This window comes from Panthera onca, chromosome A1 (assembly GCF_046562875.1).
Source record: "Panthera onca isolate mPanOnc1 chromosome A1, mPanOnc1 haplotype 2, whole genome shotgun sequence".
Lineage (NCBI taxonomy): Eukaryota > Metazoa > Chordata > Mammalia > Carnivora > Felidae > Panthera > Panthera onca.
Genome location: NC_138339.1, coordinates 80839369 through 80866735, shown reverse-complemented (window position 1 = coordinate 80866735; position 27367 = coordinate 80839369). Strand labels below are relative to the sequence as shown.

At 37.6% G+C, this 27367-nt stretch overlaps 2 protein-coding genes across 17 annotated transcripts in view; one reads left to right on the top strand and one right to left on the bottom strand.

The window, feature by feature from the left end:
* CAST (calpastatin) overlaps positions 1-2972 on the top strand; it is a 108284-nt gene extending 105312 nt beyond the window's left edge. For all 13 annotated transcript variants that reach the window (XM_060635334.3, XM_060635333.3, XM_081796446.1 and 10 more), the window contains 2 exons: positions 1391-1456; positions 2392-2972. In XM_060635334.3, the coding sequence (XP_060491317.2) occupies positions 1391-1441 (51 nt within the window). In that variant the 3' untranslated portion in view covers positions 1442-1456; positions 2392-2972. The remainder of the gene's footprint in view (positions 1-1390; positions 1457-2391) is intronic.
* Positions 2973-4225: 1253 nt separating this feature from the next.
* The window catches only part of ERAP1 (endoplasmic reticulum aminopeptidase 1), a 46618-nt gene continuing 23476 nt past the window's right edge, over positions 4226-27367 (bottom strand). For all 4 annotated transcript variants that reach the window (XM_060635316.3, XM_060635318.3, XM_060635321.3 and 1 more), the window contains exons 9-19: positions 25350-25481; positions 25128-25199; positions 23178-23332; positions 16066-16145; positions 15285-15468; positions 13347-13503; positions 12520-12704; positions 11411-11572; positions 10787-10927; positions 10133-10214; positions 4226-5890 (exon numbers count right to left, since the gene is read on the bottom strand). In XM_060635316.3, the coding sequence (XP_060491299.2) occupies positions 5735-5890; positions 10133-10214; positions 10787-10927; positions 11411-11572; positions 12520-12704; positions 13347-13503; positions 15285-15468; positions 16066-16145; positions 23178-23332; positions 25128-25199; positions 25350-25481 (1506 nt within the window). In that variant the 3' untranslated portion in view covers positions 4226-5734. The remainder of the gene's footprint in view (positions 5891-10132; positions 10215-10786; positions 10928-11410; positions 11573-12519; positions 12705-13346; positions 13504-15284; positions 15469-16065; positions 16146-23177; positions 23333-25127; positions 25200-25349; positions 25482-27367) is intronic.

Here is a 27367-nt window from a genome sequence, read left to right as displayed (position 1 = left end):
CAACATAATAGTTATTACAAAGATGGTCACAAAATTTGGGAGAGGAGTGGATGAACACAGTGAAAACTTGAGAGTAATGACAAAGTACCAAAGAGAAGTCACAGAGCCAAAGAATACAATATGTGAACTGAAAAATTGAACAGTTGGTGAAGCATAAGAAAGGATTAGTGAACATAAAGACATAGCAGTGGAACTCATCCAATCATAACAGTAAAAAGAAAAAAGAATGGAAAAAAAAGTGAAGATAGGTTGAAGGACTTATAGGACAACATCATATGGGCAAACATTAACAGTATAGGGGTCCCAGGTGAAGAAAAGGTTAAGAAAGGGGCAGCAGACTTACTTGAAATGATGGCTGAAACCTTCCCTAACCTGGGAAAGGAAACAGAAATTCAGATCCAGGAAGCCCATAAGATCCCCCAAAAAGATGAATCTAAAGACACCTACACCAAGTAACATTGTAATTTAAAAATCCCAAGTTAAAGACAAGGAGAGAATCTTCAACACAGCAAAAGAAAACCAGTGGTCTCTATCAGCAGATTTTCAGCAGAAACTTTGCAGGCCTGAGGGAGTAGCAGGACCTGTTCAAAGTGCTGAAATAAAAAAACTTCAATGAAGAATGCTCTACCTAACAAAGCTGTCATTCAGAATAAAAGGAGAGCAAGTTTTCCAGATGAGGAAAAGCTAAAGGAGTTCATCAGCACTAAACCAGCCTTACAAGAAATGTGAAAGCAACTTCTTCAAGCTGAAAATAAAGGTTGCTAATTAGTAACAGGAAAACTTATGAAAGTACAAATCTCACTGGAAAGGCAAATATATAGTAAAATTTAGAATAATGTTAAAGTGTAAATTCAGCTTATATGTCAATTTATAACCTCAAAAAAAAGTGAAATCCATAAAAGATATAGGAAACCAGATTGATGATTAACTGCTCATGAACTTACATCTCAAATAGGTTAAATAAGCAAACACATATTTAATTTCAGTTATACAAAGTACATGGTCAAAACGAAGTTTTTAATAACTCCATATTTAGTAGTGCCCCCAATTAAGAGAGAATCAATCACTGTAAAATGAATGAATACCATCCAATAATACCTGTGTTCTTCTTCAATTAACCCTAGCCTTCAAAAAAAAAAAAAAAAAGAGTAAAAAATTTAAAATCACCTAAGGTTATTTTTAGTTTACAAACTTGAAGGTCAACAGTTCATAGTTTGGGCTAAATGAAAAATCCTTAGAAAGGCCCATTTAATTTTCCTCCACTTTGTCATCTTTTGACCCTTTAATTTTGAAAAGCCCATCTACTCATAAGAATCTTATGATTGATCTGCTTTTTGATACTTAATCCAGGAAAGGAGGGGTTCAGTAATGGTTCTGCTTTCCCTTTTAGGCAAAGGATGAAACTTCTAAGCTAAAAGCTGATGAAAAAAATACAAGTTAAAGTTCACACTATTTGGTAAGTTCAGGGTTTGTTGTAAATGAAGACAACTGTACCTTGTTACAGACCTGTTTATAGGCAAGGGAAACTAAACCCACTTCTTATTCATGTTCTTTTCATACTATTGGCATAAAATGCACATAGCATTGTCAATAGGTTAATTCACCGAAAAGCAACAAATGGAATAATATGCTCCTGGAATGTTTAAAAACAGTAATCTTATAATTAAGAGCTCTTTAATATATCAGACTAGGCTCTTAAAAATGACCACCTAAGTCTAGTGGACTCTTTGAAACCCAGATGCTTGTGACTGCAGGTTACCCAGTTAGCCTGTTACATCATACAGTGAAATGTCCTTATGATACTGATATTACCAAAATACCAACACATGGTGAGGGGAACACAAGTACCTCTTATGTCTAAAGGAAACTACAGGGTTTTTTTGAAACAAAAGCAAAGGAAATGATTGACCACTTTTGTTCATCTTAGTTTTGCGAAAGTCAAGTACTTTCTTCTGATGGTGACTGAAGAACTTGTTTGGATAAGGCAATCAGGAGATGTACCTTGAGAGCCCTTATATTTCTTATATGTTTCCTATATGTAAGAATAGGTGTTAATCTAAGCCATTAAAGCTTATGACCACTGGCTGACCAAATCCTAAAGAAAATAAAAATGTAGGTTAGATTGGGTTACTCTCTCTCACCACGGTCTACTTTTGTTTTGGATAACAAGGGAGGTATACTCATTAGAACTGTTCCAAAGATTTTTCCCCAAGTTAAAGTTTTCTATTTTCTAAATTCTAGAATTTTCTAAAATCATTCTCATGTTTACTCATAGGAGATTCCTTGTTGCTATCTGTTACATAGCATTATTAGTAAATGTTACATTTACTATGCCTATAACAAGAAAATTATGTATTGTTCACTGGATTTCTTTTCTTTGAATTTTTCAAGGTATCTGCCTATATAATCTTCAGCTGGTGAATGGTGACTTTTGAAGGACAAAAGGCTTTGAACAACAGAAAATTTTTCTGGGTGGTTTCTAGACAGTGTTATTTGTTGACTGTTGACATCCTAAACATTGGTTATTCTTTTCCCAGAAAGAAAATGAATTTGTCTGGTTCGTCTGTGTAACTGTACTGAGTATTGATAAACTTTGAATTTTTAAAAATTGCCTTCAGTTGGGAGAGACGGGAACTCTATATTTCTAAGAGATATATTTGATAGTTTCTTAAAACAACATATAAAAGGAAAAACCTTTGCAGACTTTTGCACATTCTACACACAGTGCCTGTAAATCTCATTAGTATTTGCCATTTGCACTTCTTTTATTGTTAGCATTTGGAAAACAATGCTTTGAACGTGTTTAATGTTCTGATTTCTCATTACCCATCTCCTCTTGGGCTTTAGAACTGTATTTGATGTTTCTTTGGGTTAATGTTTATAAGTCAAACATAAAATATTGTACAGTGGGCACATATCTCCTCTTGGGCTGCTAATAAATTAATAACCTGGACAGACCAGGACATGCTGCACCCAGTACTCTTTTTTTGCCAGAGGTTAGGACTTCTACACCTTAGAGCCAGCCCAAAACATACTAAGACTAGAATCAAGTCAGAAAAGCAAAATGCAGACTATATGTCACCACATAGCAAGCTCCAAAAATAAGAAAATATGATCCTTAGAATATTCATATGCCTTGAACTCACTTGGGTTACTCTGTTAAGCTATGCTTTCCATTTTGCTACATATAAGCAGAGCAGCAATTATCTGCTTAGACCACTGCCACTTTAGTCTGTGCACTGTGTACCATCTGGCTTTAAGGAAGGTAGGTTTACCAAAGATAAAAACTTCTTAAAAAAAAAAAAAAAGCTATCTGAAATTTAAAAACCTGCTTTTCTCCCACAGCAATTCAAGAACTAGGTTCTGATGTCATGCAACTTTGAATGGTTTCTCAGATCTTTTGGAATGAATTGTTTATGAACATAGCACTGATATCCTTGAGGGGATTTCGATAAATAATTTCATCTTTATTTCTTGGTACTGGATGCAGGAAAAGATATCAGGTACATGTCATAAAACTGATTTGGAATTCTTCATTTCAGAAAGCACAGCCTTCCTTAGCATATGTTTTAAGTTCTTATTAGAACTTAGCCGACTTCTCTAAAAATGAGAAATATCACCAATACTGTCCAGAAACTGGGGGGAGGAAAAACAACAACAGTACCTATAATGGGGCATAAAATGATATTGCTAACTCTTCCAAAATTCTCATGAAAAGTCATGCACATACATATAGGATATGATGCTTAGCCCCCTTTAAATGCTGCGTATCTATCCCATGAGAGATGCGGGCATTATTCTATTACTCTAAATCTGGGAAATATAAGCCAGTGCTAGGGAGAGAAAACAGACCTTTTCAAAGCACTGACAAGAAAATAATGAATACTGCTCCTGTGGGATTTCAACTGTATTTCTAAGTCTTTTAATTAGGTAGTGTAAAGTTTTCCTTTTTTTTCCAAATGAAATCTTTGACATTGACAGATGTGTTTGCAGGGAAATGGCTGCAGTATTACTAATTTCCCTGCATATACAGAAATATTTTTAAATCCAGAGATTTAAGAAACGCTTGTAAAAGTAAACATTAAAGGTACCCTGAATATGCCTTTTTTGTTCATTAGCAATGTCTTCAAGACTTGGGCGTTTACTGGTAATTAATGATGAGACTAAGCTACAGAGTCTGAGTCTTCTTTTACCTAATTAGGAGGAAATGATTGCAAATGTCTGCTTAGAAGTAAATAGAATTTTTATTCCCAAAAAGGTATTTGCACATTGTTGTAGCAATATTGTTATTTAGAAAATGGAGTTCTCCAGAAGCAAATTAACATAGGTTCCTCAGGTGACCAAAATGAAAACCACTATTTCCATGTTTCATTAAGTCAAAATACAAAACAATTAAAAGTATTTTACATTAAAATCTTGGCTTTGTATGTCTTTTAGAAGGTTAATACCTGGGGGTGGAAATTACCAGTGATTCCTGGTTTTATTTCTCAAACCATTAGACTATGCAATACATATAAAAAGAGAATTGTAAACACATTCATGTCACTCTATTCCACAATATATTAGAACACATTGACATTTTTCATATATTCTTTTAAATTTTATAGTACGTTAAACTCATAAAGGCCTTCAAAGACAACTCACTCCACACTTAAGCTAATATAAATAATTTCAGTTTCACATTATTTATTGGAGACTCTGCCATGACTTAGTGGCAGTGCCAGTAACAAGGTTTTGGGGAATTATAAACTAGGCCAAATATGGAGCAGAGAGAGGAAGCATCACCTACCTAAGTATCAACAGCTCCCAGGTTCAACTTCAAATGAAAGCTTTCTCCTCTAGACCTGAATGTACTCTGCTTTTTTCAGAGGGACACTGTATCGCTCAGGGTCCTTGAGGAAATAGACCACACACTCAAATTAGGATTGAGAAGAGTTCTCTAAAAAGGTTTGTTTTTTAAACAAAGGTATGGGGATGGATGTAAGGAGCCCACTAGTACTGCTAGGACTATGAAAAGCCAGACTCCCACTTCACCCTCCCCTCATCCTGGAGGGATGAGAGGAGGAATGGTTACTAGAAGGCAGAGGTGGAGAAGGCTGGGTAAAAAGAGGGCCGCTTCTCAGGAGCCAAGCTTTGGTGGAGGCCACCCGAGGCAACCTGCAAGGGCACCAGGGCAATACAACACCCCCATCTATTCTCCCCTACCCCAGCTCCCATCTGCCCTCCTGGGAGACTGACAGAAGTCAGCAAACAAGCCTGATGACATGTGCCTACATGTCAGCCCCTGGACATGTGGCAGGGAAGGGAAAGGTGGAACATGCTTAGTCACTGATCCAGGGGTTCCCTGTTCAGCAGTCCTCACTATGCACAGGTCTTTAAAGGAGAGTGACAAAACAGCTTATGGATGACACACACATGGGGAGCAGGGTTTGGAAAGCACAAGGCTTAAGTATAGGACATAAAACGGGAGAAATAAGCTACTCCTCTACAGTAAGGAACCCACCGCTTGGGTTTAGATTGCAGGGTGACACCTGTCAATAAAATACATTGTAGCAGTAACCCATCAATGAACAATTTAGTAGCCCGTCTTGTCACAGGAATAGTCAAATGAGTAAGAAGGAAATGGAAAAATATCTTCAGCAGAAGCCAAAAGAGCCATCTCTGGTTTGAAAATAATCACATCTGACAAAATTTTAGCATAATGTTACCACAGGAACCACCAAGGAACAAACTGTTAGAGCAGTGCAAGCTTCTCGCCTTGGAGCCACACTCTGATTTTATCAAAATTCTTATCCATCCAACGTATGTTTTCCTCAATGGTTTCAATTGTTTGCTGGACACAACGGAGCTGAGAACTGTTTTCTTTCAAGGAGCTGAAGAATCCTTTTACCTTGTAAGGAAAAATCAAATTTTAAAAATCTGTTTTATTGTATTACACAAATAAACTTTCAGGCTAGTTAAAACAAGCCAAAATTGCAGCATTTGCCCAAATTATACATAGAAGGCAGTGCCCCGTGTCTGGGTAGAATTGTGTACACAGAAATTTAAGCTCTACGAAATGAGCTCATGCGTCATGATGTCAAATTCTGCATTTTTCTCTGCAGTTTTATTTATTCCCAGTTGCCAGATTCTAAAAGACTTCACTGTATACCGTTTTATAATTAAGGTTTGAGTGTGTTTATTTAATATATATTGTTATATACACACCAATGCAAGCTTAGTTTTTGTTTTTTGGGTTTTTTAACATATCTAAAAAGTTAAATGTGCAGAGTATCTTCTTTGCCAAGGAAAACAATTTGAACCCCACAAGTGCAGTCTTTCTCCTTGGGCCTGGCCTTGTAGGTCATTACAGAAACAAGAAGGTTATGGTGGAAATCTCCCAAACTGCCAAATTTTTTACACTAATCCACAATTCATGTATTGTTCCTCCAAGATAAAATCCACACAAAGTTGTCCATGGTTTTAAACAGATAAGACACCGCTGTCTCCTCAAAAATACCTTCCCTGTTTCATGGCTGGGTATCGACTCCTTTAAGCTCACATGAGGAACAGTGTGGCTTTGCAACAGCATTGACTATTGCAGTACTCTGTTTCACCTTTATGTTTTCCTTTATGTTTTCACAGCTTTAATCCGTAAGTTTTTGACTCTGTAGACAGGAGGTAAGTCTAGGTCAAGATGCAGTATTTATTAAGCATGGATTCCAGACAGTTATTTTCTTAAAAATCCATGTTGTAGGGGCGTCTGGGTGGCAGTTGGTTGAGTATCCAACTTCCTCTCAGGTCATGATTTTATGGTTCCTGGGTTTGAGTCCCATATGGGACTTGCTGCTGTCAGTGCAGAGCCTGCTTCAGATCCTCTGCCCCCCTTTCTCTGCCCCTCCTCTGCTCACGCTCTCTCTGATTGAGATGTCTCTCTCAAAAATAAACATTTAAAAAAAATCTGTGCTGTAATATCGTATTATAAATTTGGGAATAAGAATAGGCTTTTGAAAGATCAAATTCCAATATTAAATGATTCAGGTTTGTTTTAAAATTGGTACCTCAATACAACTTTTCAACGAGCTGAAGGCCTGCCCTCTGCTGTAGCAACCTAGACAACACTTAGCATGCCTCATGGGCCTGCATTCAGTTGGAGCTCAGCCTACTGTTACATCCTTTCAGAACTCAAGATTCATACTCAGTTAAAAGAATGACTCCAGGCACTTTACAACAGTCCTATCACATCATTAATTTTACTAATTATTTAATATAAGTTATTTAACTGTTTTCAAATTATTTAAAATAATCCTGAAGGAGCCCTTCATGATAGTACCACTAAGAAAAACAAAACAAAAAACTGTAAGACCTGTGAACGAAGCCAGCTGCTAACCCTTGCCCTTCAACTCTTTTGACCCAAAATTCTCTCCTATCTTCATCTACCTTGAGAAATGCATCCTCTCAACTGAGCATTTGATTCAAACCTGCCTCCTTGAGAACATGTTCTGTGCAATTAAGTGGTGTGATATAGAGACAGAAAGACACAGTTTTATCCTACTAACTTGTTTGATCCTTAGTAAACAACTTAACTTGTCTGGGACTCAGTTTTCACTTTGGTAGCAAGAGGATGCTCTTTGCCTTGCAAAGCACGGGTGAGGGTGTAGTTATATAATGTGAGTAAAGTGCAGACCTTAAAACCCAGCTTGTATCAGGGACTCAACCTCATCCCTTGTTTCATGACTGTTTGGCACTTATTCATCCCTCTGGCTGAATTACTGTGCTAGACACTGAGGAGGAGGCAATGAACCATGCAAGCAGCCTGTCCTCTGGGAGCTTACACTCTGGCTGGGAAAACAACAAGCGGTAAACTATGATTACTTTAAATATACCACCGTGGACAAAACACACTGAGGCTATGACAGTAACTGGGGAAGGGGGTGGCCTGCTTTAGACAGAGTAGTCTGGGAAGGTGACATGTGATCTGAGACCTCTACAGGATAAAATGAGCCTTTCCACTGGCTCCTTTATCCAAGCTAGGGAAAGAGCAAGCCAGGCAGAGGTAAAAAGTTTAGAGGCTTGGAGCACCTGGGTGGCTCAGTTAAGTGTCCAACTTCAGCTCAGGTCATGATCTCGTGGTTCATGAGTTCAAGCCCCATGTTGGGCTTCAGATTCTCTGTCTCCCTCTCTCTGCCCCTCCCCTGCTCTCTTGCTTTCTCTCAAAATTAAATAAACATTGAAAAAGAAGTTTAGAGGCTTAGAGACAAAATAAACACCTGGTAGCCCTGGAGCACGAAGTGGCTGAGTGACTCAAGTGTTGTATGAGGGTGACACAGAAAAGCATGTGAAAATGGGCTGGAGAGGTGGGCAAGAGCCCAGTCATCATGGTCTTGTGCACATGCAAAGGAAAGTCTTGGGATTTATTCCAAGCTGAATAGGTAAGAGTTCATGGAGGAGTCAGTCATGGGTTGATTTTCAGTATTAAATGTGGAAAATGACTTGGTATTAGCAAATTGGGAAGACACTCAGGAGGCTATAGCCATAGGCCAGGCCAGAGATGAGAAAGTCTTGGGGGTGGAGTAAAAGCAGACAAGTGCACAGATACAATATATATGCTGACAGCCGAGCCAACAAGACTCAGGGAGGAGTTGGATGTCAGGACCGAGAAGGGCTCAAACTGACTCCCACATTTTACCTGTCAGTAAGACACTCTCCCTTCTGATGACATCCAAGATGTCATTTCCATGCTCTACCTCAGGGCCTTTGCACCTGATGTTTCTTTTGCACACGACAATTGCATTTCCTTCGGTTTCTGCTCAAAGGTCTCCTAATCATTCCATAGAACAAAGCTCCATCCCGTACCCACTCTCTCCTTACCTTGCCTTATTCATCTTAAGAGCATGTAACCACCTGACATAGGTTGATCTGTCCGTAACTGATTCCCCAGTAGAATTTAAGCTCTATGAGGGCCAAGACTTTGTCTACTCTGTTCGTCATCATAGCCCCAGAAACTAAAACCATGTTTGCCTTATAATAAAAATGTAATGTCTTTAAAGAAATAATGAGAAAAGACTTGAAAAAGCAAGTGAATGAATGAAATGTTTTGTTGCTATAGATCTGGTCTATGGACAGCTGTCTTGCTACTAACAGCCCCTGACTGGTCTTCAGTCATCACATAGAATAGCTCTGCCGTAGACCTCACTAGAGTTCAATCCTGAATTGTGTGCAATTTTACAAGCCTGCATGAAACTACTGAAAACTAGAGAAAATCAGGGATGCAACAGTTCTTTTGATTTTCAAAGCATTCTCCCTGTATCAAGCTGTATCATGGTGTAACCAGACTATACAATGGAAGTATTCCTAAAAAAAAATAATATTAGGCTCTCAGATTTTATCTAAAGGCAACCTATTTTTAAAGCCATGTAAAATTTGTTCTACACCTTTAGAAAACATTATTAGAGAAGGAACACCACACAACAATGACCTAGACATCCACTTCCTCAAAGTTTAAGGCCAGAAGAAAAGTTTGCTTTGGTGGAAAACTTTTACATTTCAGGTTCTGTCTTACCAGACAATAGGAATAACTCCTATGGTTTTCTCATTTTTTGTCTTGACTGCTAGGAAGTGGTGATACATTTACAGTTGCAATAAATTATCCTCAGCATAAATCCCTCATACAGTTACCTCTTTCTGTCAATCATGCAGCTTTCTGGTATTTAACATTTCTGTTATATATGGACATTACAAGTTGCCTAAAATTCTTCCTGCAAGTACATGGCATATAAATAAGTAACAAGAAAATCATGAATCTAGATAGTGGAGAACCAAGATACCAGATTTCCTAACAGCTAGATGATCACATAGGGCATTTATATTTCTCATGATCACTTTTAACATCTGAATAAACAGAGATTAAATGCTTCCAGTAATTTTTAAGCCCTAAAAATTTTAATGGCAGAGCTAAGACTTCTTAACATGTTGACAAAGAGGCATAGTTTTCAGTAATTTATTGTAACTGATTTTGGTTGGTGTCCAAAACACCACAGCATCCGAAAAGAACGTCTACTAAGTGACAAAATCCATTCCTAACTCCTCATACCCTTTTGTCTACCCCGTATTTATTAGCTAATTGTCACTTAAATTTAAAAGTTTTGTTTACCTCCTCAAGCCGTGCTCTTGTGGAGAACTGATTTGTTGTTCCTATTACCATATTTGTTAAAGAAGATGAGCCAAGTTCAAACCTGCAAATTGAAGTTGTCAAGATGTATCATAAAGTATTTATTCACTTAACATGTTTTTAAGTGCCATATAGATTTTACAAGAATTAACTAAAAACTGGTTAGGCAGGAAAAAAATCTATGACATGATCTGCATCCTCCAATGTGTTAACATACCACTGTAAAATATAAATACACCAACAGCTGAATAAAAGATGCAGTACCCTAAAGAAAGTGCTAGAGGCTTAGTAAGTGCTATGAGAGCTAGGCAAGTGCAGGTGCAAACAAGCAGAAGTGTTAAAGCAAGACATGGGTTGAACTGTGCCGAGGAAGGCTAATTGGTCAGCAGATGCAGAAAGGGATTGGAATGGAAAACTGGACTACCCATATTCATTAGTTAGCACTAAATTCTGAGTTTTATATTTTCTAAGAATATTTTTAAAGTATCTCTATGTGCTATCTGCAATAAAAAAAAAAAAACACAAACAAACAAACAAAATCCCTTTAGACCACCACTGTTGTTTTACAAACAAAGCTAAAACACAGCCAGGTTAATGGACTTTTCTAGTCACGGCACAATTTTTGGCACTACTTACTTTTGTATAAGTTTATCCCAATTTTCCCTCAGAAACTGCCAGGCCAATGGATATCCCACCGGGTTCCTGCCAACAGCTCTAAGGATATGTGGAAACTCTTGAATTTTTATTTTATCTCCCTTAAAACTTTCATCTAGTAGCCTAAAATGAATAAGAGAAGAAATGGTAACAACGAATAGTCCTTGGAAAAGTTGTAAGTCATTTCAATAAAATAATGCGTGAAAGAAAAAAAGCCAATCCGTCAATAATAAAGACCAAATAGGTAACTAGAGTGCTAATAAACCTGCTAGATGTACATAATAAAAATTCACACTTATATAGTGTTCACAACACCCATTCTCATATAATCACATTTGTTCATAAGAGAAAATAAATAAGAAAGTTATATCTAAAGGTATGTACTTCTAAACATGTTCTTTTAAAAACATAAAAATATATATTCCTTTAAATATTTTTCCTAATACCTGCTTCTCACTAATTAACTACCATACTCATTAGATGTGTGCCCACTTAACTGTTCCCAGCAGAATAGGCAATTCCTGGCCAAGAGAACAAAAACAACGTCAGAAGCATCTGATGTCATTTAATTCCTCATGGCCATGTAAACACGAATGAATTACTCACCACTGAAGCTTTCCCTCATTTTGGCTAATACTGAGGGCAAATTCAATTTCATTTTTCTCGGTACTGGACAAAGATGACTGATATTTACTATAAAGAAAATCCCATCCTTCAGGGTTCTGGACCCCCACAGCGAACACCGCCAACGTTACATCACTGGGCAGGCTGCAGAAAAGAACATACCTAGTGAGAGTCTGAGATGTAGGAAGTGTGTTTGAATGTATAATGGTGACCAATTACAAGCTGATAAACTGGCCTGGTGATCAGAGAAATGTGCCTGGAAATGTCAACAAAAATAACCTCTTTCCTTCAGTTAGATTTTAAGAAAGAAGTACAAGAAAGCATCTAAAATTCAGTTTTAAGTCCCGTTCTCAAAAACATCATGTGAAATTCCACTTTGATAAATACCAACATATCTAACATACGTTAATGATGCTGGTAACTCGACGGATGGTCACTTTTTAAACCAAAAGAAAGAAATGCAAACTAGACTCAAGAAGTAATCCATGAACAAAGGTCAGGAATCCAACGGAGCACTGTTTGGAAGCATTTCTTTAAATGGAAGCATGTATACTTTTTGTTTGCTTAGTATTTCCTGGAGAGATTTAAGCCCCAAATATAACAGTCCTTAAGTACAGCAAGAATCAATTCCAAATACAGGAAGATCCTACTTTGCTTAGACAGTGTCAGCAAGTGTTTATACACACCCCATCAGGGACTTTGGAGGCCCAAAGGAGCTACCTCTATGGCAGGCACTGCCTCTGTTCCTATCCAGGATAGCTGTTTTTGTTCTGACCCTTGCCTCTATTAAATTGGAATTATTCTAATCCTATTTTAACTCTGCAAATATTTGATATATATATATTTATATTTATCTGCAAATATTTGATATATGTATTTATCTTTATATATATAAATTCCTAGTATTTCTTAAAAGAGAAAGTTGAGAGATACATAGATAAATCTTAAAAAATAATTTATTTTCTCAAAAAGTACAGCAGAGGAGACTTATCTACACTTGTTGTTTTTTCCTCCCAACATTTAGCACCAATGATGAAAAACAGAAAAGATACCCTTCATATGAACAAATGGGTTGTTCTGTAAACACAGACCTCAAATTTCCACCAGCTTCCTTCCACTCTCTGAAATAGGCTTCTGCCCTCTGTACACAGGGCTGATACTTGCACATGCAGGCAAGGAGGAGGAGCTGGCTCCGCAGCATTCGCTGTGAGACTGAGCCCTCATCTGTCCACGTCTGATTATCAATGAGGTCCCTCAGCAGCCTGATGAGAAAGGCCTGCGAGAAAGCCACATGTGTCACCACAATGGTCCCAGGCCATCTCATGTTTTATACAAACCAACACACCCTCAGGATATGGGGGTTAATTTTTAAAGCTTAATCCAATTCTTATTTTTAAAATCATGTAATTGTGTTTATATTTAATTATAAAAGGGTCAAAAACAAGAAAAAATGATTTTACTATTTCCATAACATTTATAAGTATACCTTCATCTATTTAAAAATCAGGATGAACTGCCATTTTTGAAACAAACTAAGAGAGTTGATAGCACTAAATTTTGAGAGCAAATTATACAAAAGGACTTCATGACATTTTGCCAAAAATAATGCTTTTGTGCCTCTTCCTCAAGTACCGGACTCAGCATATCTTAATAGTAACCATCAAAATGCAGTAGTAAAATGAAATAAGTATTTGCAAAAAGAAAGGAGTAACAAATCCATAAAAATTGAGTACAGATTCTTACCGTCTGTGCCAGTAAGACCCAAATTTTTGCTAGTCTAAACACGGAGTTAATTTTGATTTACTTTTCCTTAATATATGTGAGGACATACATACATGAACAATGGTAAGGATGCTTTCCTACACCCACACAAAAGCAAATCAGTTATGTAACTATTCAATTTATTTAAGGCTTCTACCTTGAACTGATTTTCCACTTCCTTCATATCTCTTTTCTCCATCAGTTTATACATAGGTATCAGCTCATTCAAACCTTGGAACACGGGCATAATTTCAGTTTCATGCTTCAAGTATAGGGTTAAATCCAAGGCTTTTTCAATTGATAGCTTTCCATTGCTAGTCAAGAGACACCATGGTTAGCAGTTTAAAAAAAAAAATGCAGGAAATCAATTTTTTGTTTCAAAAGATATTTTCATCTCCCAGCCAAACATTAGTCAGATATTAATGCCCCCTTAATAATAGTGACCTTTATATAAGTATCTTTTCTTTCACATATAACACTAGCTTATTTACCATTGTGGAGGAAGTTTCTCGAATAACAGGGCCAGGGCTAACTTGTGGTTAAGAAAAAATGGAGACAGGTCAGCATCTCTCCCTCTGTGGAACAGTGGATTGTGTGTTCAACTTCCAGAGTAAGATGGCAGTTTTCATCAAAATCAGTAATCTTGGTTGCAGAGATTGCCACTCAGTCAAAAGTCTGAGTGTCTGGATTGAACACATTCTTATCTCCATTTCAAAAAGAAACTGAATATAGATGTAAACCCTTCATTATGGAGGCCAGGGGTTAAAAGTCTCAGTGGCAGGGTATATGGTTAGGTAAGTAAACACAAAACCCTCTAAGAATTAAGCAATAATGTTATAGAGGGAAATGGTCTCAGTAACGCAGAAACAGCTAGATAAACAACTTCTGTCCTTATCGTCATTGCTTTTTGCCACCTTGAGAAGTCAGAAATGAAGAACTCAACATTTAGAGCAAAGGTACATGGGAAATGAGAACTATAGAATCATTCCTTCCCACATGGGTGACTCCCCTTAGGACTTCAGTTCTGCCTAAATATTGGAGAAGTTTGAGTTTCAGGTTTAGGAATCATTTCCTTTTTTTCTTTAAGTTTATTTATTTTTAAATATTTATTTTGAGATAGGGAGAGGGAGAGAGGGAGAGAGGGAGAGAGGGAATCCTAAGGAGGCTCCTCGCTGTCAGCACAGAGCCCAACAAAGGACTCAATCTCACAAAATGAACCATGAGATCATGACCTGAGCCAAAATCCAAGAGTTGGGCACTTAACTGACTGAGCGCCCTAGGAACCATTTCCTTAAAAGCCATTGTCATAAGGCAAAAAATTAGAGAGAACACTGTCCTTAACAACTCAAAGATCATTTGGTTAGTCCACATTTTATGAGCATGTTCCATACAGCTGCTGTGAAGTTCAGGTTTCCAGTTTGAGGGTTGGGGGGAGAAATTTTTTAATAAAAGAGTCACAATGCAAAAACTTGGTACTGAGCCACTTGGTCTTCTAAGAAGGTTTCCAGAATGTGAAGGACCCAGCAGGGCAGAAACCTCCCGTATTATAGCAGGGCCAGAAAAGCTGCAGGACAAAGGTCTTCTCCAGAATGTTGATCTCCTGATTTTCTACACCCTTTTGCATCAGTCTGAGTTGTTAATGAAAAACATCAGGGGCACCTGGGTGGCTCTGTCAGCTAAGTGTCTGACTTCAGCTCAGGTCACGATCTCGCAGTTCATGAGTTCAAGCCCTGTGTCAGGCTCTGTGCTGACACCTCAGAGCCTGGAATCTGCTTTGGATTTGGTGTCTCCCTCTCTGTGCCCTTCCCCTTCCCCTGCTTACATTCTGCCTCTCTCATGGTCTCTCAAAAATAAAATAAAAACATTAAAAAAAAAAAGATTAAAATACAGGTCACTTCTTTTACCTTACTCTGCAAACACAGACACATGGCTAACCATGAGACTAAAAGCAACCTTGGACTGTAAGAAGAACTTAGGGGAAGACACCTTTCAACTTCTAATTAGCAAGTAATCATTTTCATCTTCAGAAATCAAGCATTCAAATGCTAACAGCTGCTTTCAGAAATAAACCAAGACCCTGAGGAGTTTGTATTACCTGACAAGCTGAAATGCATTGTTAATGAGACTGGCCCGATCATTGCTGCTGATTGTTGTATGTGCTCCTCTTAAAAGACCACTCAAAGAATCCCATCCATCATCCTCATAATGCACAATGTAATAGCCATTCATTCCAACATTAAATTTGATCCATTCTACCTCTTCTGGGAGAATGAGCACATCTAGAGCAAATAAAATAAATCATAGTTCCATTTTCTCTCTTCACTGATTGAAAGCTCTTCTGATCAGAGACTGGACAAAGAAACTAAAGGGAAGTTTAATATTGAACAATTTTAATACTGAAATGAGTTTCATATTGAACACATTTATTTTAGAAACCATAAAAGCCCATTCCAATAGGTAAAAGCCAATACTAGCTTGAGACACCATTTTTTTTCAGATTTACAGATCTAGGGGAAGAATACAGCCACATTTCAGGTCATACATACAAAATAATCCAGCAATGTTAACAAAATAATAGGGAATTTTCACTAGTAAGCCCTCCTACTTAGCATTACATAATTCAACTGCTTTAATCTTGGTCTGGCAAGATTACTGGCTTTTTGACACAAGAGAATATTTTGAACCTTCTATCTTCACTAAAATTGAAAGCCAAAGATTTGCTTTCAATAAAGGTTTTGAATATATTGAATATATTGAATAAAGGTTGACCTGGTCTTTCAGTTTTAACCAAGATAAATAGTACAACAAACTGAGTACCTAAGTCTTACACATTTCCAGTTTCTTAACTTATCCTGGTTATTTCTACAAGAAGTTACCTGTTTTTGTCTTCAGCAAAAATCTTTGGACTGAGTCTGATTTGCTCGTAATGAATGTCAATGGAACATGCCACAGGTACCTTCAAGAAAGGATGCATTATTTGTTGACTTACTTCAACAGTTATTAAATCATCTATCATATGCCAGACACTGGCTAGTTTAAAAGATGGTACCAAAACTATTACAGCCAAGAGGTCAAAACAACACCAGCCTGTTTTCCTGCCTTGCAAGGGATGCCAGCTCAGGCAATGTTCATTCTTCTTGGACTTCTCAGTAGAGCTAGGAATTTGAGCTCCAGGGAGCCCTGGCATCCTTTGCAGTGGTTGGCTGACTGGAACTCAGAGGTCCTACCTTAAAAACTCTGACCACTATTAATGGAATAAATTGCCATCATGTGGCCCCTAAATAATCTGTTAAGAATACAACATCACTTCTGTAAAATTCCTGCCAATGATGCACAACCTGAATCTCATCATGAAAACAACAGAAAATAAAAAATGGAGGACATTCTATTAAGAAAAGTGGCCTATACTCTTCAAAAATGCCAAGGTCAAGAAAGAAAAAAGTTGAGGAACTGTTTAAGGAAGCAAAGAAAAAAAAAAACACAAAACTGAACATGGGTGACAATACAATGTGATCCTATATTAAATCCTGAATGAGAATTTTTTTTCTTTTGCTATATAGTATTATGACAACTGGAAAACTGAAATCAACTTTACAGATAAAAGGATTATATCAATTTCATTTCATAAGTTTGATAATTATAGTGTGCTTACACAAGTCAACATTCTTGTTTTTATGAAAATATCACACTGAACTATTTCAGGGTACAACTACCTTCAGCTAAGAAAAAATACAAGCTCCTCTGGATCCAGGAGGGCAGCATAGGAAGAAACCAAACTCACTTCCTCCTGTGAATACACCAAATCTATACCTACGTATGGAGGGCACCTGTTGGGATGAGCACTGATGTTGTATGGAAACCAATTTGACAATAAATTTCATATTAAAAAAAAAAAAAAAAACTATGCCTACATAAAGAACAACTCCTCCTGAAAAAGAACGGAGGGCTGCCTGAATACCTTCTGCACAACAAATGACAGAGGGACCACACAAAGAAGGCAGAGACAGAGACAAGATAATAAAAGGAACCCCAACCTAACACAGTGAGGGAAGGATATTACCAAAGGCTCCACAGGCAGACTTGCCTGCCCTTGGAAATGACAAATAGAAATCTAAAGGACAACTAGATTATAAGTGAAGAAAATCCAGTGACTAATTCTAGAGAATCTACCAAAGAGTGGGGAAATTTCTAGAACTCTCTGCAGTCATAGGCTCTGTTGAGCATCACTGTTTATATTCCCCCTAAACCATGATATTGTGGACAGGAGCTGGGTTCAGTCACTATAGCCAGCTGGCTAGAGACACCCCAGCAAGTCTAAGGACCCTAGCCCACACCAGCTCCAGATGTCCTGCTAGGGTGGCCCCAGAACGGTACCCTGGGACCCTCCTGGCTTATGCCCACTCTAGCCCCAGCCATCTTGCCATTGGCAGCCTTAGGGCAGGGTAGCCTAGGACCCCATGGACTGCACCTGTTCCCACTCCAGGTCTACACATTCCACCAGGGCTGCATCCCCTCCAACTCCAGCTGTTTCTCCAGGGTGGCCCAGGGAAAGAATGCTCCAGAACCTCAAGCCCATGCACACTCCAGCTCCAGCTATTCCACCAGGGCAGCCACAGCACAGAATGTTTGGGAACTCTGGGCCCATTCCCAATCCAGCTCCAGCCATCCCACCAAGACAACCTTGGTGCAATTTGCCCTAGGACACTCCCTGCCATCCCACTTCAGCTTCCGCTGGACAGCCAAAAACACTAGGCACACACAATCTACACAGGGGATGCTCTCGTGTAAGGCCAGTCCATTAAAGACCAGGAGAAGTAGCTCTTCCACCTAACTCATAGAAATACACATATGAAATGAAACAAACTAAAGAAACAGAGGATTATAATTCCAACAAAATAAAATGAGAAAATTCCAGAAAAAAAACTCTAATGAAATACAGGTAAATAATTTACCTAATAAAGAGTTCAAAGTAATGGTCATAGAGAGGTTCACTGAACTAAGGAGAAGAATGGAAGAACACAGTGAGAACTTCAATAAATATTCAGAAAATGTAAGAAAGTACCAGATAGAAGTCACAGAGCTGAATAACAACTTAAATGAAAAATACAATAGAAACAATCAGCAGCAGATTAGACGATACAGAGCAGATCAATAATCTGGAAAATACAATAGTGGAAATCACCCAATCAGAATAGCAAAAAGAAAAAATAATTAAAAATGAGGATAGGCTATAAGGGACCTGTGGTGCAACATCAACTGACAAACACTCACATTATAGCGGTCCCAGAAGGAGAAGAGGGAAAGAAAGGGGCAGAAAACGTATTTAAACAAATAATGGTTAAAACTTCACAATGCTGAGGAAGGAAATAAACATCCAGGTCCAAAAAGCACAGAAACTCCCAAACAAGATGAATCCAAAGAGATTCACACCAAGACATACTATAATTACAATGTTAACAGTTAAAGAGAAAATATTAAAGGCAGCAATATAAAAACAAAATGTCACAAAGAAGGGAAACCCATAAGACTATCAGCTGATTTTTCAGCACAAACTTTGCAGACCAGAAGGGAGTGACAGAATATATTTAAAGTGCTGAAAGGGAAAAACTTAAAGCCAAAATAACCCACCAAGCAAGGTTAATATTCAGAATAGAAAGAGACAGAAAGAGTTTCTAGCACAAGCAAAAGACAAAGGAGTTCATGACGACTATCCAACATTATAAGAAATGTTAAGGAATCTTCTTTAAGAAAAAAACAAAAGGCCATAATTAGAAATAAGAAAAAGAGAACTACCTATCTCTCCAATCTCTACCAATCTCTACCAATCTCTCTAATTGGTAGATCTCTACCAATCTCTCTAATGAATATAAATGCAAATATCCTCAATAAAATATTAGCAAACCTAATCCAACAATACATTTAAAAAAAATCATATGCCACCATCAAGTCAGATTTATTCCCAGGATGCAAAGGTGGTTCAATATTCACACACTCACACAAAAATTAACATATGTCACATTAATAAGAGAAAAGATAAAAACCCTATGATCATTTCAATAGATACGGAAAAAAACACTGAGCAAAGTACATCAATCCGTGATAAAAACCATCTGCAAAGTAGGTCTAGAGGGAACATGCCTCAATATAGTAAAGGCCTTATGTGCAAAACCCACAACCAACATCACACTCAATGGTAAAAAACTGAGAGCTTTTTCTCTAAGGTCAGGAAAAAGATAAGGATGTCCACTCTCACCAGTTTTATTCAACATAGTACTGGAAGTCCTAGCCACAGCAATTAAACATAAAGAAATAAAAGGCATCCAAATTGATAAGGAGGAAATAAAACTCTCATTATTTTCAGATGACATGATACCATACATAGAAAACCCTGAAGACTCGACTAAAAAAAAACTACTTACTAGAAGTGATAAATGAATCCAGTGAAGTCACAGGATATAAATCAATGGACAGAGATCTGTTACACCTCTATACACTAATAATGAAATAGGAGAAAGTGAAATTAAGAAAACAATCTATTTACAATTGCACCAGAAACAATAAAATATCTAGGAATAAACTTAAACAAACAGGTGAAAGAGCTGGACTCTGAAAATATAAAACACTGATGAAAGAAATTCAAGACAATGGAAAGAAATGGAAAGACATTCCATGCTCATGGAATGGAAGAATACTGTTAAAATGTCTACAGCACCCAAAGCAATCTACGGATTTAATGCAATTCCAATTAAAATACCAATTGCATTTTTCATAGAGTTAGAACAAACAATCCTAAAATTTGTATGAAACAAAAGACCTCTTGAAAAAAAATCTTGAAAAAGAAAGAAAGAACTGGAGGTGTCACAATGCCAGATTTCAGGTTATATTACAAAATGGGAGTAATTAAAGCAGTATGGTACTGGTATAAAACAGTGTTGGGAAAACTGGACAGCTACATGCAAAAGAATGACCTGGGCCACTTTCTTTCACCATACACAATAATAAACTCAAAATGGATTAAAGATGTAAATGTGAGACCTGAAACGATAAAAATCCTAGAAGAGAGCACAGGCAGTTGCCCACAACAACATTTTTCTAGATGTCTCCTGAGGCAAGGGAAATAAAACCAAAAATAAATGATTGGGACTACATAAAAATAAAAAGGTTCTTCACGGTGAAGGAAACAACCAACAAAACTAAAGTGCAACCTACAGAATGGGAAATATTTGCCAATGACATATCCAATAAAGGGTTAGTATCCAAAATATATAAAGAACTTATAGCTCAACACCCAAAAAATGATCCAATTAAAAAATGAGAAGACATGAACAGACATTTCTCCAAACAAGACATACAGATGGCTAACAGACACATGAAAAGATGCTCAACATCACATATCAGGGAATTGCAATTCAAAACTACAATGAGATTTCACCTTACACCTGTCAGAAGGGCTAGCATTAAAAACCCAAGAAACAAGTGTTGGCAAAGATGTGGAGAAAAAGGAATCTTTGTGCACTACTGGTGAAAATGCAAACTTGTGCAGCCACTGTGGAACGCAGTATGGAGATTCCTCAAAAACTTAAAAATAGAACTACCCTATGATCCAGTAATCACAGTAGTGGGTATCTACCGAAGGAATATGAAGACACTAATTTGAAGGGACACATGAATCATGATGTTTATAGCAGCATTATTTACAATAGCCAAATTAGGGAAACAGCCCAAGTATCCATCAAGAGATGAATGGATACATGAGGCGCCTGGGTGGCTCAGTCGGTTAAGCAGCCGACTTCAGCTCAGGTCATGGTCTCGCGGTCCGTGAGTTCGAGCACCGCGTCGGGCTCTGTGCTGACCGCTCAGAGCCTGGAGCCTGTTTCGGATTCTGTGTCTCCCTCTCTCTCTGACCCTCCCCCATTCATGCTCTGTCTCTCTCTGTCTCAAAAATAAATAAACGTTAAAAAAAAAAAAAAGAGATGAATGGATACAGATGTGGTGTGTGTGTGTGTGTGTGTGTGTGTGTGTATGAACATTACTCAGCCATAAAAAAGAATGAAATCGTGCCATTTCCAAAGATGTGGATGGAGCTAGGGAGTATAATGCTAAGTGTAGTAAGTCAGTCAGAGAAACACAAATACCATATGATTTCACTCATATATGGAATTTAAGAAACAACAACAAAAAATGAAGAAAAGAAAAAAGATAGAAACAAACCACAAAGTAGCCTCTTAGCTATAGAGAACAAACTGATGTTTACCAGATGGAAGATGGGTGGGGGGATGGGTGAAATAGGTGATGGGGAATCAAGAGTACACTTACTATGATGAAAAGAAAAGAAAAGAAAAGAAAAGAAAAGAAAAGAAAAGAAAAAAATAACAAGAGTAGGCAAGAATGTTGAGAAAATGGAAGGCTCCATTAGAAAAGAAAAGAAAAAAATAACAAGAGTAGGCAAGAATGTTGAGAAAATGGAAGGCTCCATTTTCCTATTGGTGAGAATGTAAATTGGTGCAGTCACTATCATAAACAGTACGTAGATTGCTCACAAAATTAAAAATAGAACTCCAATATGGATCCAGCAATTCCACTCCTGGGTATTTATTCAAAGAAAATGAAAACATACATCTGAAGAGATAAATGCGCCTGTATTGTTCACTGCAGTATTGTTTAATCATAGCAAGATACAGAAGCAACCTAAGTGTCTATTGATAAATGGATGAAGAAGATGTGGTGTGTGTATGTCTCTACATATACAATAGTATACACATACACATATATACATACACACACACAGTGGAGTATTAACCATAAAAAAGAATGAACTCTTTCCATATGCAATTAACAGACATAGACCTAGAACATATTATGTCAAGTGAAGTAAGTCATACAGATAAAGACAGATAAAACTAGATTTCATCTATATTGTAATCTGAAAAACAAAACAAACAAAACAGAAAGACTCATAAATAAGGAAGCAGGGGGTGGAGACAGGGGATGAAATAGGTAAAGAAGATTAAAAGATACAAACTTCTAGTTATAAAATAAGTTAAGTCATGGGATATAATTTACAGCATAAAGCATATTGTCAATAATTTTTTAATACCTTTATTTAGTGACAGATGGTAACAGGACTTATCACTATTACCATTTTGTAATGCATAAAATACATTGAATCAGTAGGATTTACACCTAAACTACTAGGATATTAATTATACTTCAATAATACATGTTATTTAGAGACCATATAAAAGATATAGATATAGAGAGTATATTTTTTTTAACTCTTGGGTATTTTGGATTACACATGGAAAGGTTTTATCTTAGGTTGTATATACATACTTTGGGTTATAACTGTAAAGACAGAGAGGAGAAAAGGGGAGGGAGGAGGAGAACGAGAATGATAAAGCAAATGTGGTTAAGAGTTAACATATATGTTAACCTGGGTAAAGAATCTTTGTGTTCTTCTTGCAACTTCTCTGTAAGTGTGAAATTATTTCAAAATAATTTTTTTTACATACGGCCTATCAAGAGTCAATCAAGTTGCCACATCTCCTTTCCACTGATGTCTCTCTGAAGTGTTAAAGCTGAACAGGTCCCAGGATCTAACTTGGGCTTCCAAAAGAGATCTGAGTCTCTCATAATCCCCAGAAGTCACCTAAATGTTTATGCCCTCAGTGAAAACCCAAATGCCAGGCACTGTTGTAACTTAGCAGTGGTTGCTTCAAGTCAGTAACTGGAAATTACCGTCCTATCAAACTACACAATGTGAGAATGTCAAAATAATTACATATAATCAGCTTTAGTGAGATGAACCAAGGTTTAAAGCCACTGTTATCCTTTTGGGAAGACAGTGTTGTGTAATCACCTTTATAGGATACATAGCTTTCATCGAAATATTTCAGCATCTATTAAGAGCATTCTGAAAAATAAGGTTTCATCGTACAAGGCAGGTGGTACCTAAGCAACAAAATGAGCTTTTCTCTATGAATGTTACCCAGTTTCTGAGGCATCATCAGGTCCTTTCCTGTAGTGCTCTTGCTTCATGTGTACATTCCTCCCTCTCACCGTGATGGTTATCAGGGGATAGCCTTTTTGCAGCGTCCACGTGTTCATCATGGTTTTCACATCAAGGCCTTCCTGACGCCAGTGCTGATTTATACACAGAAAAAAACCGACATGTGACCACTCGCCCAACTCTAATAGAGAACCCAAGCTTGCGCTCACAGGGCTACTTCCTGTTGACAACCTCTGTGAGGCTTTTTCCTCATCCCTTCCTTGGCTCATCAGACCCTGTCCTCCTTCCTCCCTTCCCCACACTGCCTTCTGCCATAGCATTCCCACTAGAGCACTGATTACTTCTTTTCATTCTCTTCCTCTATCTACATGTGTAGGTCATGTCTTGAGAGCATGTATCTGGTTCTACCAGGCATACCTTGGGCTTGCCACACCACACAAAGCAGGCATGGGAATGAAGGCAGAGAAGGGAGACAAAATGGCCAGGCATTCAACACCTATATATCATTACTGGCTCCCAGAGAAGCAACGCGGGGCGGGAGGAGGCGGAAATCATCAGTCAACAGCCTGTACTTCCTAAGTGGTAGCATCAAGATAGTCCACACACAACAGTCATAAATTCAAAGGAGAATACATTTTTGATACTAAAAAAGCTTCTGGAAAGAGCCTAAATGCCCATCAATTGATGAATGAATAAAGAAGATGTGGTTTATATATACAATGGAATAGTACTTAGCAATGAGAAAAAATGAAATCATGCCATTTGCAGCAACATGGATGGAACTGGAAGGTATTATGCTGAGTGAAATAAGTCAGCCAAAGAAGGACAGATATCATCTGCTTTCACTCATATGTGGAACTTGAGAAACTTAACAGAAGACCATAGGGGAAAGGAAGGGGAAAAAATAGTTACAAACAGGCAGGGAGGCAAACCACAACAGACTCTTAAATACAGAGAAAAAACTGAGGGTGGATGGGGGGGTTGGGGAGAGGGGAAAGTGGGTGATGGGCAATGAGGAGGGCACTTGTTGGGATGAGCACTGGGTGTTGTATGTAAGCCAATTTGACAATAAATTATATTAAAAGAAAAGAAAGATAACACTCAAAAATAAAAAAAAATAAAAAAGCTTCTAAAGGTATTTAAGAGCTAGTAAAAAAAGACAAAACATGCTACATAACAATCTAGAAATTACTGAATAAAGCCATCTCTAAAAACCAAAAGCCAAAAAAATTAAAATATGGTGAATAAAGTTTAGTTGAATCTGTGGATTTAACCTCCACCACCTAGGAAAATATTCCACAAGTCCAGATAAACAGACTCACATTGTTTTGTGACTCAAATATTAGGAATTCTTTACAGCTTAACAGTTAAACACGTGAATTAAATCTAAATTCAGATCCCCACTCTGTAATTTACTAAGCATAGGCTTTTGGATTCCACATTCCCAATCTGTTAAAATAGAAGTAAAAGTACCCCACTCATGGTCTTATTCTGCAAAGTAAAGGAGGTAATGTACCTAAGTGCTTATTAGCACTTGCCTGACACATAGTAAGCTCTCCAGAATGTTCACTGCCCTTATTTGTTGTTTCACAAATGAAGACCTATGGAAATGATCCATATAGCCTGACTGATACAGACCCCGTCTACCATAGAAACATGCCATACATTCACTGCTTTACAGAGAATGAAGCTCAACAAATTAGTACCAGTGATATGTGTTACCCAAGAATGCTATCCAACTCCCTTGTGTAGATAGTTCTCAAAAGAAATTATAAAAGACTGTCGGTCTGGTATAGTTTAAACATAATCTTTTGTAGAGAAGAATGACAGAATGAAGGGCCTCAAAGAGTTTGGCACAGAGGTTTCCTTCAAAGAATGCGGACTCAAAATATGTGCTTAGGGGTAGCATGTAGAGATCTAACAACTTACTGAGGATGAGGATGAATGTGCACCCCTGGAGCAAAAGCCATCCATTCTTTGTGTGTCACTGGCAGGACAAATCTAAAAACCAAAAATAAACATATTATTCTCAGTTCTGTAAAAAACACTCATGATTCTGCTCAGATGGATTAATATGGTATAGGAAAAACAAAACAAAACATGATAATAAGCCTGTGGATTCCGAAAATAGATAAATAAAACCATACTCACACTTGCCAGACTATTCCACAGGTCCTCATTTTTTGTGTTTTTATAGCTATACTTCTGGAGATACTGTACAATACCACTTTTAAATGCATCAGCACTGAGATAATCCCTTAGCATATTCAGAATACAAGCTCCCTGAAAAGACAATGTCAAGCATGGTTATAGTTTAATCATCTAACCCACCATCACACTTTAAAAAAAATTTTTTTAAAGAAAGTAGGTTAAACCTAAACCTGTCTAGGGAGGGGATTGAACAGGACTGTTTTTGTTCTTTCTCAGTCCACTAAGCAATCAAGTCTCCCACAGGACAAACTAACATCATGGCCCATTCCCATTACTCACAGGTCAGCAAACGGTGCAGCATCAACACTGAACCCTGGACCACCACCTGCCTTCCCCACTGCCACGCTAGTGCAGCAGTAGGGGCAGAAGGTCCAAGAGGTAGAAGCAGAGGTACCGGTTAAGGAAGGGAGGGGAGCACAGACAGCTGGAGCATAGAAGGCAAGAGTAACAATGAGAAAAGAGAATTCCTACATACCCTGTGTTCCTGGGTTAAGAGCTCTTTTCCCCTCCACCCCCATTCATGTGGATTGTAGATCACAAACTCAAATGCCTCTAATGGATAAGGGACATAAATGAGGGAATTCGTTCAAGGGTAAAAAAAATTTTTCTGTTTAGGTTGTTTCTTCCCCTCCACCTTTTTTTTCAATGTAACTTTCTAATTCCCAAGAACATCCTTCTTCTCCCCTCAGACCCTTCAATTCACTTCCTGTATATACTATCTTCTCTTAAATCTTTTTTCTAAGCAATAATGATTCCACTGACCCTGAAAGCCCTTCCTACTTCCTTTTCTTCCTAGAAAGAAATCACCCTTTAAGAAGTACAAAATCTCCTTTTCTGAGAGAATTTCTTATATCTTCTCAAGACATAGACTGTCCCTTTTTCTGTGGCTCTAGGGGATGGTGAGGATAACAGGCAAAGTCAGGACCCCTGAATATCGACATGGAGTGCATATCTCTGCCAAAAGAATGGATACTTTTTAAAGTTTTTATTGATGGGGCGCCTGGGTGGATCAGTTAATAAGCTTCTGACTCTTGGTTTCTGCTCAGATCATGATCTTACGGTTGTTGAGTTCGAGCCCCATGTTGGGGCTATCAGTACAGAGCCTGCTTGGGATTCTCTCTCTCCCTCTTTCTCTGCCCCTTCCCCACTCACACTGCTCATTCTCTCAAAATAAATAAATAAACTTTTAAAAAACACAAATATTTGAAGTTTTTATGGAGGTATAATTTACATGTAACAGTTTCAGGTGTATAGTGATTAAATGTTTGTATATACTGTGAAGTGACTACTACAATAAGTCTAGTTAACATCTGTTACCACATAGAGTTACAATTTTTCTTCTGATATGGACTTTTAAGATGTACTCTTAGCAACTTCCCAATATGCAATACAGTATTATTAACTATATAGTACCATGCTGTAAATTACATCCCAGAGACTTAAAGGTTTTCTAAAAATATGTACCCTTTTAACCCCCTTCACCCACTGACAACCACCAATCTGTTCTGTGAAAGGTGAAGTTTTTTGTTTTTTAAGAATATCACATATAAGCAAAATCATATGGTATTTGTCTTTGACTTATTTCACTTAGCATAATGCTCTCAAGGTCCAACCACACTGTCCAAAGGGCAAAATGTCATTCTTTCTTGCGGGTGAATAATATTCTGTTGTATATACATATCACATTTTTCATCCATTCATTCATTGATGGGCGCCTAGCTTGCTTCCTTATCTTGGTTATTGTAAATAATACTATAATGAGTATGAAGGTGTGTATTATCTTTGAATTCGTGTTTTTGTTTTCTTTAAACACTCAGAATTGCTGAATCATACGGTAGTTCTATTTTTTAATTCTGCACAAAGAGCAATGGAGCTGCCCTACGCGTGTAGTTCTATTATAAATATATAATGTGTGTGTGTGTGTGTTTTTCTTTTAGAGGCAGAGAGTGCGGGAGCAG